Genomic DNA, 15,902 nt, shown 5'->3' with positions numbered 1-15,902 from the left:
CGGAGGGGCGTGTGCATGGGGGGGTGGTGATGCTTTTTTCCAAATCTTTCTCATCGTCTTTCTCAACGTCGACCATAGCTTTAACTTTACTGTGGTGCAGTACTAAATTGCTGCAGTGGCCCTTTAAAGTGCTTTGCTAAGGAGTCTGCACCATCTTTTTTAGACATGCCCATCACTTCCTCTGAGTTTAGGAGGTGAGATGAACAGTTTCTGTCACAGCTATTGGATGTACAGTTTATCATTAGGCTACATTATGACAGCAGTTACAGTATCTCACAGGACCTTGATCAGATGTTTGATTTCATACATTTGCGTTAACTGGGAAGTAACCAACAGTAAGTATATTAAAATGAAATAATCTATAGGTTTTTTGTGGATAAAAATAGAAAATGCCAGATCCTCTCTTTAATTTATGACATGCTGGTGTCATGCTTGTGTGAAAGAAGTGCGGTTTTCGTCCCCAACATCTGCGTCTCCTCGTGTAAATCCACTGTTGTGGTACAGTATAGGCAAGGTATGTGCAGGTTTTTTTTTTTTTTGCTGATACAATGTGTTTTTAAACTGCTGAGCGGGCTCTTTTGAGACAACAGGGTCATCCCATTAGCTAGTACCTCACACTGATGTTGAATGTAGGAAATTACTGGGGGAGACTTTGCAGGCTGTGTATTCACTTTATATGCAGCCAAGTGCATCTGAAGGCAACTATGTGTGCAGATAAGAGCAGTTTTCAGAGTATAAAACTAAGTCTGCTGGAGCTCTGGAGGGTCTGACACACACACACAAAAACGGTTTTGACACGAGCTAAAACTTGTTCACAGTAAGTACAGAGGTGGAATGGAAAACTATATGTTTCCTCAACATTGTTCTGCACAAACTTTTGTATATTTTCGCTTTCTCACTACATTTCATGCTTGTCACTCCACTATACTGTATTTATCTGGCAACTGCAGTTACTTGTTATACTTTTTCAGAGTAAGATTTTACGTTTAAGAAAAACAAAACATAACTGAAGAAACACATGCTTTATTATTTTCTTCAATACTGAGAGCTGAATGTGCAAGATTAATTGCATAGTTTCTTGTGGAGAAGTAGCCTAAATGTTTATGTGTGGAAGAATTATTTATTTTTTTCTGAGCTGTTCAGAGCAGTTTGCCCTGCCTGATAATTGTCTCCATAATTGAGTTTGGGGCCATGTGAGGTTGGATTAAAAAGAAAAGCTTCTCTGCATGAGTCCTGCAGCATTTGTGTGTGTGTGTGTGTATGTGTGTTATGAGGGTGTACACATCTGTACACCGTACATATATTTGATTTGTACATGAAAGTAAGTGTGTGTGTGTTTATGCTCTTGACTGGGTTGAGTTGCCCTTCCATGATGCTGTGTCATTCCACTCCAGCGCCTGATTGGTCAACAACTGTCTCTGCGGGCGGTATGACGTCTCTCACTCCAGGAGGGCTTTTAGAGTGTGTGTGTGTCTGTGCGTTTGGCCTCGTGTGTGTGTGTGTACACGTACATGTCTGTGTGTTATTTTGGTGCGTTTTCTTAACCGGTAGTATGACGCCCCGAGGTGTATTTTCTGTCAGACGTCAGATGTAAATGCACATACAATATACCATACACACATGTGCGCACACACATTTATAACAGCAGCACTAATTTGCAGCTTTTGAACAGTGGACTAATCTACTCGGAACATAACAGGCTAATTAGCATAAGATGATTGACCACTGGTACTTATACATCACACACACAGGGACTCACACACTCATCTGGAGAAGGAACAACAGAAGGGGGCATCAAAACTCTTAATTTTACTTCTAATTCAGTGTCTATGATGGAAATGCTTTTATTTGTCCCTCGTGGGCTACAACAAGGCTTTAACGGCCTCTTTGACTGCAACAATATCGCACAGATTTACCTGCTGTTTCCTCAGCCATAAAAACAGCTTTTGGTTTTGTTCAGTTGCGTTGCACTGGTTGAAGAGGGGGGGGAGCGTCACTGTGGGGGAGGTGGGCACACTGCGATCACAGCCTCCAATATGTCAGAAGTAATTAGGCTGATCGGAGAGTATACCCTATTATGCACGGAGAGGTGTGTGCTGTGTTCTGTTAATTAGACTGATGGGTGGATAAACCCGCCCTAGACCCTCGGTTACACGACTGCTTCTGTTCTGATTTGACTTCTTCCCCTTTTGCATTGAGAATGTATGTCATGTGGTTTGGTTTTTGTTCTTACTCATGAACCAGATAGCTACACGTATCTGAACAGGGCTATTGATAGAATTAGTCAATTGACTGAAGAATATAAATCTTGTTTCAGACAAAAATACAAAATATAAGCAGGTACTGGATTGTAAATTCTGCTTATCTTTATCATGCAAGGCACTTTTCCAAATGCTACTCTACAAACTAAGCTGTTTCACTATTTTCTGACATTTGATAGACTAAATATTTAATTGATACTCTCGAGTATTGTTCGTTGCAGCTGTAATGAAGAGAGAAAGATGATCAGACATTTAGTGGAATAGCATTTTTTTTTGTGTGTAAAATTCATTCCTCACATTTATTTAGTACAAAACAAGAAGTGGGATACATTTGGGATCCAACAGTTTTTTTGGTTTCATAATTTTTAATGTTTACAGCAACATTACTCTCCCTGCATTTGATCATTATGGTTAAGCCGAGATGGGATTTAATAACATGATATGATGAATCACTGAGGTCTCCCAAGAGTTCCTGCGAACGATGGTGCAATCAATTTTCAGTAAATAAAAATTACCAGCCAGGTTTGTATACTGTATAATATGCTAAAGCTGCTGGGGAGTGTGCCTTTAACACCCTGGTTTGAAGAAGAAAGATTGTGAAACAGGGGAGTGTGACAGTGCACAGCCATACATTTTTTGAGCAAAGCCCCTGAATCAAATCCCTTCTTGCACGACTTTGCTGGAAGGTAGCATGAGAGACTACATGAGCTATTCCAACATCTCCTCTGTCAACACTGTGTGTGTGGATTTATTACCATTTTTTTCTCCTTTGCCTCTTTTTTACCCGAACTTCAAAGCCTTTGTGAACAGGAAAAATATGCAAGGTAGAAGTAAACTGGGTCCATATTCTGCTGTGGATCGGCTTTTTGAAAATCTTTGTTGACAACATGCCACTTAACGCACCAAAGCTACAAATTAGACAGTGACAATTGTCGCTGTTTGAATAAGATTTGGTCCAAGATTTTGATAGTTGACTACATTTTTTTGCATGATAAGCATTTCGTTTTCCCAAACGACCTTCATTCCCAGGGGAGAGCTGAAAAACTGGGTTCTGCTGTAATTAGGCTAGCTTGCTGACAAAAAAAGAAGCACCCAAGGTAGAAGGGGAGGGTTGGGGGATAAAAGACGGAGAGGTAGAGTGAAGGAGAGGATGAAGGTGGGGAGGGTGTGAGGAGGAGAGCAGATAATGAGAGGCAGGGTGACAGAATGAAAGAGTGCAGGAGGAGGAGAGCATGTCAAGAATCAAGGAGGGGGGTTGTTTGCCTGCGGCTGCCTCATGGTGTGATGTCGTCGAACCTTCTCACCATGTTTCATTACAAAGGGCTCTATGTTAAGGTCTGTGGTGTCAGCATGCCAACTAACTTATGTCGGCTTGAGTGTCTCAGCGTGTCCGCTAGCCGCAGTGTGATGCTGTTAATTTTGCATGCAGCCGTTTGCTTCACTCACAAACAAAATGATGGTTATAAAAAGCACATTAAAAGCATGGGCGACTTTTCAAGCTGTAGAATTGCACAGAAGCTCACGACAGACCCACAAACCTAAAAGGGAAAAAGGAGAAAAAACAACAACAACTTTTTAGCTCTTAATGTGGTTCTGAACACAATTTTGGCTTGAATTCTTTATCACTGCAATACTGAGCAGTTTCTGCCATCTGGATTACCTCAGTTTACATGACTGAAGGTGGTGGACAAAGCCTGTTGTCATCACAATAGCATTTCACATTCTGATGTTTGTTCCACTGTCTGTATCACAACTATGACTAGCAGTAATGAAACAGCTTGTAGTCTTCCTTCAGCTCACACTGCACACTAACATTGACATGTATGGACAAATTAATGTAATTAACTCAATTCCCTTATTGAACATCTCATCTCAACATGCTCCAATTTCCTACAGCCTGTCAGGCTTTGCACAAATAAGAAAGAAAGATGCTGAAAATAGTTTTTTTTAGTGTGTCTCACGCAGCAATAATTCACCATTAACACAGTAGGATCTATAATATGAAGTGACAACGTTTTACAATGAAGGCAGCCATCTGGGCTTTTGCTGTCAAGTGGCGTTGTTGTTGAGTTGTCATATACTCCTCGGCTTTCACACACCTTTTCTTGCCATATCTGAGAGGGGATGATTAGTTTTGTGTTGTAAGGAACTGTGTCAGTGTGTCACCCAGCTGTGATTTAATCAATGTGTCAGGTTAGTATGTGAGGTATACAGTACGACATGAAATCAGTAGTAGCACCCAGATCAGCTTAGTGCAAGAGTTGTCTATTCAATTACATTACTATTGCTTCTGCTCACTGATTTCACCTGAATGTAATTATGCTAGGCCTAACTGGCAACATTGGGCAGTAACTCATTAAGGAACACTCAATGCGATAAGCCTGGTCAATGTCAGGTATAATAGGGACAGCAATTTGAAATGTTGTATTTAAAGTGCAAGTGAAGTGTATTAATTGTCAGTAAGAAGCAGTCCTGCTCATTTATTTGCAATATTGTCCACAATGGCCTGACAAAGCCAGAAACACAAAATAGCTTTCAAGCTATTATATTGAGAAGAAAAATGTCTGATGGTTGATGAATTGGTAAATTGGCTACCCCTAATTTCACACTTTGTTTGGCTAATGTAGGCTACTTGCTGCCCACCTCTTACCCGACAATTAGTAGTCCTATCAATTAAACCACCAGTTGTAATGCTACCACAACATCCATGATTCAGCAATTTCTACTGCTGAAAGCTTTTTGTGATGCGTTCAGGGAATGTCATGTAAACTGTAGGCTAAAGTATGACCAAGTGGGAAAACCAAGTCATGATTTTGTCATATCAGGAACTTATACCAGACCTAACAGACCTGGGCAATGCCACCAATATATTCTTATTTTATATACATTATATAGACATTTCACTTGGTAACATTATGCTCTAATCCAGTGGTTCTCAAACTTTTTTTTTTACATCAAGGACCCCTAAATTGACACAAATTGACGAGGGCTACAACTAACGATTATTTTCATATTGATTAATCTGTCGATTATTTAAACGATTAATCGATTAGTTGTTTGGTCAATAAAATGTTGAAAAATGTTAAAATTTTTTGAAAAATGTCAATCAGTGTTTCAAAATCCAGCCTATTTTTTAGGCCTTTTCTCGAAAATTGCATATCCATAATAAAATGAGTATATCTCTGCAACCACAAGGTATATTTGAATACTTTTGGTGTCATAGTAAAGGGAAAAAAATGAGGAATTGCTGAAATGTGTAAATTTCAGTATATCTGTTACTGGTGAAGAGTAAATGAAGATGACACACAGAAAAAAATTAATAAAATTAATATTCGCCTAAAAAAAAAATCATATTTTTGATGAGTGCCCTTTAGAATAATGCTGATGAACCTCAAACTCTCTATAAAATCATTGTACAACATGTGAACATTGTCTCTGCAGTGGTTGATTCTGATTAATTGAAGCAGGACAAAATGATTGAGATTTTACTACAAAATATCCAGGCGAACTTTCCAAAATGTCCATTTTTGGCACAGCTTGGAACCACCTGCTACTATAAACTATTGTTTAATCTTTATTTTCACACAATTTGGATAAACTAACTGAAAATAAATCTACTGGAACCGATTGGAAATAACTAACATAAGTGGATTCAGTCTCTCTGCGTACTGCTGCACTCTCAGAGCAGCTTCTGGGGGGGTTTGGCTTTCAGCCTCTATCTCTGCAGCGCAGTGGTCGATTCGAGTGAGGGGCGGCTCATTTTAACCAATAGAGAGAGAGGAATGACGCTAGACCCAGGTCGATGTGATTGGCCGCACTGGCAGCCATGTGCCAGCCATGAACCAGTCAGATCAGCACATCCACGTGCAGGCCAACGTGGGGTTGTATGCGCGCGCACCAGGCTTCCGTGCAGGCTTCCGTGTAGGGTCCTAGCGCCGTCGGGTTTCGGCCCGGCTAGTTCAGATGTACACACTAGGCAGAGTTCAACTGGAAATATTGTGGATTTACCCATAACACAACCTTTTCACGGCAAAACAGCAAAGGTAAGAGCAAATGTACGACCATGTTTTGGCCACGCAGTGTCTGTTTTTGCTCGACTTTGCTGGTTGTTGTCTTCTCCCTCTGCCGTGCTGCTGCTAGCTGCTGCTGCTAGCTGCTGTTGCTGGGGGACGCCCCGATGTTCACGTTCAGATGAGAGGTCGCTGATGTGTTTTGCATAATGTACAGTTGTATACGAGCCAGAAATGTGGCGACTGGGTCCACACAGAGGTGCTTTATGAAGTTTGATGTCTAGTTGTTTGTTTGAGTAGTGTTTGGGCTGTGTTTGGGTCATATAAACATGGTTTTTACACGTTGTAGCCCAGCTTCTGCTGTTTAATTTGACGTATAATATGACCATATTCTTTCATAATCAGTGCAGTGGGGGCTTTGTTATTGTTATGCATGTCTTCAAGTCCCCCATATGGGGGACTCTGGATTACAGGAACCACAAGATGATGTCCTCAAATGTCTTGTTTTGTCCACAAACCAAAGAGATAGGCTACTCAGTTTGTCACAAAGGAACAAAGAAACCAGAAATATTCAACATTAAAAAAGCTGAAATCAGAGAATTTGGACTTCTTTTCTGAAGAAAATAGCCTGCTCAAACCGATTATTCGATTATCAAAACTGTTGACGATTAATTTAATCATCGACTTTTGTTCGATTAGTCGATTCATTGTTGCAGCTCTACAATTGACCATGGACCCCCATTTGACAAAAATTTTGAAGCAAACACCAGAAATACACAAATATTTGTTCGGAGACTGAATAATGCTCAAATGTTCACATTACTGCCAATGGCATGAATTTTTGGAAAAAAATCAAGAAATTTCTGGAAAAAACGTAGGCTAATATTTCTGTAAAAAAAAAAATTGGAAAAATTTGGAAAAAAAGTCGGGGACCCCCTTAAACCCTCTCAAGGATCCCTGGGGGTCCCCGGACCCCACTTTGAGAACCATTGGTCTATGTGATGTCAAGGTACTAAGCTAGCTACTTTAGAATAATGAACACTCTTAAATCGACATTACAGGTGTAACCGTTTTTCGTTGCTATTTTCGTTTACATGAAATTAATCTACTACACCATTTACACTTCAACTTCATTCATCATCTTAGCTTGTTGTTGCTCGTAACTTGTGCAGTGGGTTAACTACTTTCTGTTAACTGCTTTTTGTCGCTATGTGCTGTTAGCGTTCTGTCAGCATCTGTTGCTACTAGCAACTGTTGCTAACCGCTGTTAGCGTTCTGTTGGTATCAGCATGCTGGTAAGTGCTGTTATGGTTGCTTAGGCTATGCTGTTAGCGTTCTGTCGCTATCTCTCTCTCTTTTTTTTTTTTTTAAAGTATATTTTTTGGCTTTTCATGCCTTTATTTGATAGGACAGTTGAGAGTGTGACAGGAAATGGGAGGCAGAGATGGGGGGAATGACATGCAGGATAGGGCCGTCCGACGCGGGACTCGAACCGGGGCCGCCTGCAGCGAGGACTATAGCCTCAACACATGGGGCGGGTGCTCTACCAACTGAGCTAAACTCCGCCCCGCTATATCTCTCTTTTAATTGTGTTGGTTGCTAAAGTGTTCTGTTGAACATCTTTCTGTAGCTAACTGTTATTTCTGGTACCCCAAACAACATTTTGCTAGATTTGTTGTCACCGTTTCAGCTCAGTCTGTTATTGTACACTAGCTATATTAGCATTTCTCTTTTCCCACTGGGGAAATGCATTGCAGAAAAGGTGTAAAGGGGGATTTTATGATTATAAATGAAATGCATCATTGTGCAATGCTAAAGTTGGCGTCTGAGCTGACTGTTAATTAAACTCACCTGTCCTGTCCTTCTGCTGCAGCTCACTCTTTTCACCTCTCTCTCTCTCTCCATGTCTCTTTTTATCTGACAGAGACAGTGATGGATACAAGGACAGCGACAGCTGAGCTTGGCTGGATATCGTTCCCTGCCAATGGAGTAAGAACAATGTGCAAAAGTGTACTGTACGTGTGTGCAGGTGTGTGTATGTGTGTACACCCTTGGGAAACGCAGTTTGAGTACACATTACAGTGCTCCATTAACAAATCTGTCAAAATCTTAATTACAGTGGCAAGGTGACACCAATTAACTGCTATTGATGCAGAAAGGAACTGATTCCGATAGATCACAGAGGTGTGGTGCACAATAGTCTGCAACAGACACATGAATAGAGAGAAAGAAAAGAGAAAAAAAAAGGATTACCAGAGAATTGAGTGCCCAGCCACTTTCTTATACTCCTTAGTATTTGTAAAGCTGGCTTGGCGACTAGCTGGTTACAATAGGTTGCAATAGTCTGCCGTGTGTGTGTGCGTGTGCGTGTGTTTGAGATGAGTGGCTCTAATTGTGATGAATGGTTGTCCCTGTGCAGCACAGAACAAGGTAGAGGAGAAGAAAAAAAAGTGAATGAGGGAGGTGAGTGGGAGAGAGAGACAAAATAGGAGCAAGGGAAAGAGAAAGTTTAATTTGTGTCAGGTCTCGGTAAACCCATTAATCATTTTAGCCCCTCTCTCCCCTCTTCCTTTGCCCCCCACCCCCCTCTCTCTCATCCATAACCCCCCTGCCCTTTCTTCACACATACACATTCCTCAGTGGGAGGAGGTGAGCGGCTATGACGAGAACCTCAACACCATCAGGACATACCAGGTGTGCAACGTGTTCGAGCCCAGTCAGAACAACTGGCTCCTTACGACTTACATTGACCGGCGAGCAGCACTACGCATCTATGTGGAGATCCGCTTCACCGTTCGCGACTGCGCCTCCATCCCCAGTGTGCTGGGCTCCTGCAAAGAAACGTTCAACCTCTACTACCTGGAGACCGACAGGACCGTGTCGGAGAGCATCAAAGGGGTGGAGTACTGGGCCAATGCACCTTTTCTGAAGGTAATGGACTCAGAAATAAGAGCCTTTTGAATAGAGGAGCAAAGCATAAAGAGCTTGAAGTATTGTGTCATCGTAAATTAACATTGAAATTTAAATTATAATCTCGGTGTCACTCGGTACAAAGACACCGGTATCTCTTGGGCAATGTTATACCAAGGATTCGGCATGATCAGGTTTTTTTGTGACTTTGGTATGCTAAAAAGCAGGGATGTGCTGCAGTACCCTGAGTCTCATCAGTTGCTACTCTGGAGAAAATTCAGGCCCGAGGCTGGTATTCGTTGCATATTAATTTTATCCGTTGCTCTCCCCTGAAAACCAGTATCTTAACTCGGGTTGAGATAGTTCTCCTACTTTGTAAACCAAATTAAACCACTGGATTATCTGAAAATTTAATTGTAATTTTCACAGGAGAGCAGCCATATGCAGTCTGCAGGTGTAGTCCACCACCACCTATCTGAATTTAAAGTTTATAGATTGCAAGTGCTTTTTTCCCTGGTGCCTTTTGGGAGTCTTATTTACTTCTCTCCTAAAAAATATCATGTACTTAACATAGTCAATGTGTATTTGAAGTTTTCAATTAAGCAAGACATCCTTTCAAGTGTTGAAATCTCAGCACAGCCATCACTGGGGATCATTTGGGACTAAGTTTCAATATAATGGAATTAAATCCTATGTGCATTGTGAGTATTATACATTAATTGGTGAATCTAAAATGCAATTTGTTGTTTTAGAAAGAACAAGGAAGGACAAACCAAAATGTATCATCTTATTTATTCACTCTTTTGCCTTTTCTGTCCTCCTCTCTTCTTTGTGCCTCTGCCAGGTGGACACCATTGCAGCGGATGAGAGTTTCTCCCAGGTTGATTTTGGAGGGAGGCTAATGAAGGTGAACACAGAAGTTCGGAGTTTCGGGCCGCTGTCCAAAGGCAAAGGTTTCCACTTGGCCTTCCAGGACCTGGGTGCTTGCATGTCCCTCCTGGCCGTCAGAGTTTTCTACAAGAAATGCCCCAGCGTTGTGCAAAACTTTGCTTATTTCCCAGAGGTATTGACCCTAACTAATTAAAAACCGTGGTGCTGAATCCATCAAACTTTGTTAAAGCTGTTATCATCAAAATATTTAAACATGCTAATAGAGCCTATTCTGACTCCACTTTGCACAGACACTGACCGGAGCAGAGTCCACCTCATTAGTCATTGCCAGAGGAAACTGCATTCCCAACGCTGAGGAAGTGGACGTACCCATAAAGCTCTACTGTAACGGAGACGGAGAGTGGATGGTTCCCATCGGCAGCTGCAGCTGCAAGGCGGGTTATGAACCAGACAATGGCAACGTGTGTCGAGGTAAATCTGTATGTTAATGAGGCTGTGCTAGTTCAAACTGTGCTCATAAAAATGATGAAGGAAAACTGAAAGTATGAATTCTCTACTGCATCTCAGAATATAAAACGTGATGGCATGTAGACTGAATTAATTAAAAAAACTTTAACGACCTTGCCACAAGCAAACACTGCAGACAAAAGTTATAATATTTTGAAGCAAAAAACAAACAAACATGTGTCTGATAATAAACCATAGCGACCCTGCTGTCCTGGCAGGCAATATCTCACTGAGCATACGACAAACATAAATGACTAACATTACAAATAAACAACAGAAACCATGAAAATACAGCTGTGATGAGAGTAAAAGCAACCAGAAAGGTCTCAGCAAGTGTGCTAAAGTGAAAGAAATAACTACAAAAACGACTAGACTGACTAGAAATCAGCCTGACTTGGTCTATGAAGCAGCATCACTGCTGAACTCTGTGCTGAGTCAATTCTGTGGAAAATGCAAATGTTTATTTTATCCAGGAGAGTAAAGTGTGTCATTTCTGGCAGTCATAGCTGAATAAGCACATGCATTAATATATTTTTAAATGTATTTTTGCCCAAGGGTGCAGCCCACAATGTTCCATATGTTAATATTAGCAGAAGCAGACTTGGGTGAACGTGGCACAGAAATAGCTCCTCTTCCCTCAATACTCCATGTATCTCTACCTCTTTTCCTTTTATATCTGCCCTCCTTCCCCATTTCCTATCCAAAGTAGTACCCATCATTTCTTATTCTCCCTGGAGAGTCTCATCTATTAGGTGTGTGTGTATGTGTGTGGGCGTGTGAACATGTGGGTGTGTGTGTGATGTATGTACATATGGTGAGATGATAAGTGAGGCCGCTTCAGCCCATGTTAATTAGTTTAGCGTGTTCCAGCCAGATTAGTCTGCTGCAAATTAGTCCTGGACTGTCGGAGGGTGTCAGGGAAAACTGAGGAATATCAGGGAGTAAGGCAGGGAAAAAAAAGAGGGGAAGGAGGAAATGAAGAAAGGAAGACCTTCTCGAGGGACGCACCAGTACGAAAAGTAAAAATGAGGACAACCCAAGGACAGAAAGGTAAAAAACTCAGAGATAAAACAGAGAGCACAGGGTAGACTGATGAATGGTTTTCTATCTGACTCTGGTGAAATACATTAAATGCACTGAGTGAAATGGCAGCTTAGCCTTTAGTGTCAGTGTCTCCTTGCACAGAAAAAAACTTGATGTGATATTTGAGTGTGTGGAAGTGAAGCCATGGAGAATTTGTGAGAGAGAGAGAGATTAAGTCTGACAATATTACAGTAATGTTGATTGTCATTGCAGAGGGAATTAAGGTGGAATTTGGTGGAGTTTTTGAAGTCTTCCCTGTCCTTTGCTACATGTCTCCAAAAAATATTAATCTCATCATTGTTGCCCTTGGAAAAACAGAATAAGAAAGTAGGGCTGGGCAATGTCTCTCTCTGTCAAGCTTAAAAATGTTACCACGAGGAAAAACCTAAAAAAACAAAATGACAGAAAAGTGCATGATCCATATTTAAATCAAAAATAAATACAGCATATAAAAATAAACAAAGACAACAAGCTTCAATCCGGTCAGTACAAAACCTTTTAATTCCCACAGTGTGAAACATTGTTGGTCATCAGTTAAAATCCCTTTATTTTCAGCCCCATGTATTTTCCATTAAAAAAAGCAGCAGCAGCAGCATGTGTGTGTTGCTGGGGTGTTTCTTCAAGAACGTTGCTGCTTGATCTTGGGGACGAGTCTAATTACTGGTGAGACTGAGTGCACTCTGCATGCATTATCAGATGGTGGTGCTTCAGGTGATTAACCCAGTTCCTGGTATTTCCCATCTCGTTGTTAGCACAGGACTCCTCCTTGTCACCACCAGGATGTGTGACCCAGCTGTTTCATGTCAGCCTTTAAGTAACGTACGATCGGCACAGTTTGAGACTGTCTCTCACACACTGCAGGTTTAAACAGGGCTGCAAACACACCACTTACTACTTGTTATTCCGTTAATCCACATATCTCTACTACATTTAAGGATGCTGTACTGTAAATGTGAAGATGCTGCTTCGTCTAGCTAGTTTTCCACTTTTTAATTGAGTCTTCTAACAGCACTAGCATGTGGTTCATGATTAGCTAACTCAGTCGACCCCTGCTGTGCCTAGTTTTGTAAGTGAACAGTCCTTTCATACAAGACTGGCATACGATTTGTCTGAAACAGCTTTGTTTCTGTCTAATTAGTAGATTTCCATGCAGTGGCACTTGCATACATTATACTGTAGTAGTTTCCAATTTCCTGTATCAAGGAAAATTTCTATAGCTACAAGTGTTTAGATTGTGTTAAACACCATCCCTGTGAGGAAGACAGACTGGATTCAGTCAAATGCAAACAAATTCAAAGGCAAAACTTATTCCCGGATGGTAAAATGTCAGTTGGTGCACGAGGACAGTTTCATTGGTGCCAGGTCTCCATACACCTGGGTCACGCACGCTTCAGTCTCTTGTGCCTAAACTGTGATTTGAGATGTCATGGGACAGAGCGTGTCCCGTCTGTCTCCACCAAGCTGGCATCTTTTTGGTGTGCTCTTCTGCCAATCAGCTGATAACAAGTTGGCAGGAAGCTGGAGTCACTATTAGAACAGATGGTTGTCTTTTTGTGTGTGTGTGTGTGTGTGTAAGGGCACAGAGATGGTGTTTATTTTGCACCAAACCAGCATATTGTGCAAACCATCCGGCAAAACTGGCTCAACATCAAAGTACCGTGTGTCTTTTTGTGTGTGTGTGCGTGTGCTTATCCTTGTGCATGCACGTGCGCGTGTGTGTATAAAGTAAACAAATATTCAAAAGACCCTTACTTCAAATGCACCACACGACAAATTTAAGTACTACCATCAAACGCAGACAAACACACAAACTACCCCTGCTGTGGACCCCAACAAAGCTCCATCAGTTTTTAAAACCTGCAGGCTTTTAACAGACTCACTCACATTTACACACAAACACATGCGCGCACACACACGTTTTTAATAATTGATCAGTGAGCCTGTATGCCAACTTTAGACAATTGTCATCCACATGATCGCTGCATGACTCCACACAGCTGGCAAAAGTCGCTTTTTCTCTTCTTTCTTTCTCTATAAACTTTGTGACTACACGTCTCTCTCCTATCTCTTGCTTTTTGTTTTTCTTGTCGTCTCCCCCAGTCTTGTTTTTTTTTCCAGGTTGAGTGATGGATTTGTTTGCTCTTTTTCTAAAGTTCTTCCTCAAAGGCTCTTTTATTTCTGTAAACATATCACTGCCAAATAAGGTTCATATCACTATGAGAGTTACAAATAAAAGAAAAACCCTATATAAATGTCCTAGAATATAGCTGCTTCCATTAACTTTTTACTCAAAGTGCTCCCTGAAGGTTTCTCTGCGAAGGCTTACATTGAAACAGCTGTACACCATTTAAACTCAGGAGCAATAACAATTATTGTTCAATGCATATGTATGATCAAATCAAAGTTTAGTTCACTAATGGATTGTTGTATATTATACAGGATTTTTAATGCTAGCTTTTAACGAAAGGCCACTGTTGCCAAGTCAATATACATAATCAAAATTTTGCCCATAACTGATTGTGTAAGTGTGGGCACAAACCCAGTTGCACGCACGCACGCACGCACGCACGCACGCACGCACGCACGCACGCACGCACGCACACAAAAACAACATTCACATGCATTTGCATTGTTAGCAGTTTGAAATCCTCAGACAACTGGACACGGAAAGTGAGAGAAGGATAACTATACAGAGAGGTATCCAGAGATGACTAATGGAAGAGAGGGAGCAAGACTTGTTGCCATGGTGACACGCCCCATGTGTATGAGCAGGGTTGTTGAATAAATGACCTTGACAAGCCAGATGTCTATCTGACTATTCAAGGCGCACACACACACACACACACACACACACACACACACACACACACGCACACACACATGCACACATACACATATGCACATGCAGAAGCCATTGACACTCCTGAAGACACAAACTTCAAAGAAAGGTGGATTCCTGAATATAAAAAGAAACTAACAGGGAGGGAGAGCAACAAAGAAAAAGGAAAAGTGTCTGAGGAAAAACATGAGCCAAACTTTAGCCCAAGATAATTTGAATATGTGTGAAACCATAATGGATATCACATTCAAGTGCTACGCACACTTTGCAACAGACTCCAAGTAGAGCAGGGCTGGTCGACTTACTGCTTACATTACAGAGCTGGTCATTCTGTTTAAACCACTTTGATCTATTTCGATGTAATAACCCACCCAGAGCCTTTAATGCTGCTTTGCCTTTCACAGCTTTCTGCTCCTTTTAAGTCTTTGTGCTGCTCTCTTTAAGTATGTTGTGAGTATTTTCCTCTGCATTTTGTGACAGACAGTGGAGATGTGGCAAGAAATGAGAGAGATAGAGCTGCAACAACAAAGGTTTCCGGCTGGAGTTGAAGCGCTTCTCACTCTGCCGTTGCAGGAAGCCGCTCAGAACAATTCAGAAAATTATCCTAACTGGACCTCATCTGGATCCAGAGTTCCTAATGGGCTGTAGTTTTTGTGCCATCACATCTCCACAACTGTCAGTTTGATTATTTAACATGTGATTTTGGCCATTTGCCCTATGGTGATTAGATCCTCAATTAAAGGGATGCTTCACCCAAAATCGATAATTCAACAATTTTCTACTCACCGTCATGCCAAGGAAGGGTTTGGAGAACTTTCAGAGTCGTCAAAACGCTTTTGGAGTTCCAGGGGGGGTCCAGCTGGCAACAGGTTTTCATATGATGGCGGCGGATAGAGCTCACTTTTGCATCCTCCAAATCACACACTATGAAACATCCAAATACCTCCATACTGCTCGTCCGTACAGAACCAAGTGTCCTGAAGCCGCCACATGAAGAAGTTGTTTGGAAAAAAATTATTTGATCTCTGTTTTTAGCCTTGTTGTAGCAGTAGCTCCCAGTGGCTCTGTTGATGTTTGTGTGCATGCGCGAGATTTGCTGCGAGATGTTCGTTCGTCGTTGTAAACCATTGGATGTATGATGTAAATGCAGAAGAACATCTCGCAGCAAATCTTGTGCAGCCACTGGGAGCTACTTGATAACTGTGAAAGTTCTCCGAACCCTTCCTTGGCATGACGGTGATTACATTTTTTTGGGTGAACTATCCCTTTAACAATTCTCACGAAATTGTTTTGTCGATAAAATGGCGAAAAATAGTGAAAATAAATATTCCAGAGTCCAAGGTGACATTTTCCTAACACTTGTTTTGTCCAACAATTAAACATACAAAGATTATTGTATTG

The 15,902-nt window shown here is 41.3% G+C and overlaps 1 protein-coding gene across 4 annotated transcripts in view; it reads left to right on the top strand.

The window, feature by feature from the left end:
* LOC146989052 (ephrin type-B receptor 1-B-like) overlaps positions 1-15,902 on the top strand; it is a 95,915-nt gene that overhangs the window by 27,154 nt on the left and 52,859 nt on the right. For 3 of the 4 annotated variants that reach the window (XM_085774973.1, XM_085774972.1, XM_085774976.1), the window contains exons 2-5: positions 8,196-8,260; positions 8,912-9,202; positions 10,026-10,244; positions 10,363-10,543. In XM_085774973.1, the coding sequence (XP_085631099.1) occupies positions 8,196-8,260; positions 8,912-9,202; positions 10,026-10,244; positions 10,363-10,543 (756 nt within the window). Of the gene's footprint in view, positions 1-8,195; positions 8,261-8,690; positions 8,735-8,911; positions 9,203-10,025; positions 10,245-10,362; positions 10,544-15,902 lie in introns of those variants that run through there. The other variant, XM_085774975.1, reaches the window with a different exon arrangement.

This window comes from Trachurus japonicus, chromosome 4, assembly GCF_045865225.1.
Source record: "Trachurus japonicus isolate A0001 chromosome 4, Traja_1.0".
Taxonomy (NCBI): Eukaryota; Metazoa; Chordata; class Actinopteri; order Carangiformes; family Carangidae; genus Trachurus; species Trachurus japonicus.
The sequence above is the reverse complement of the archived record's forward strand: the minus strand, read 5'-3'. Positions and strand labels throughout refer to the sequence as shown.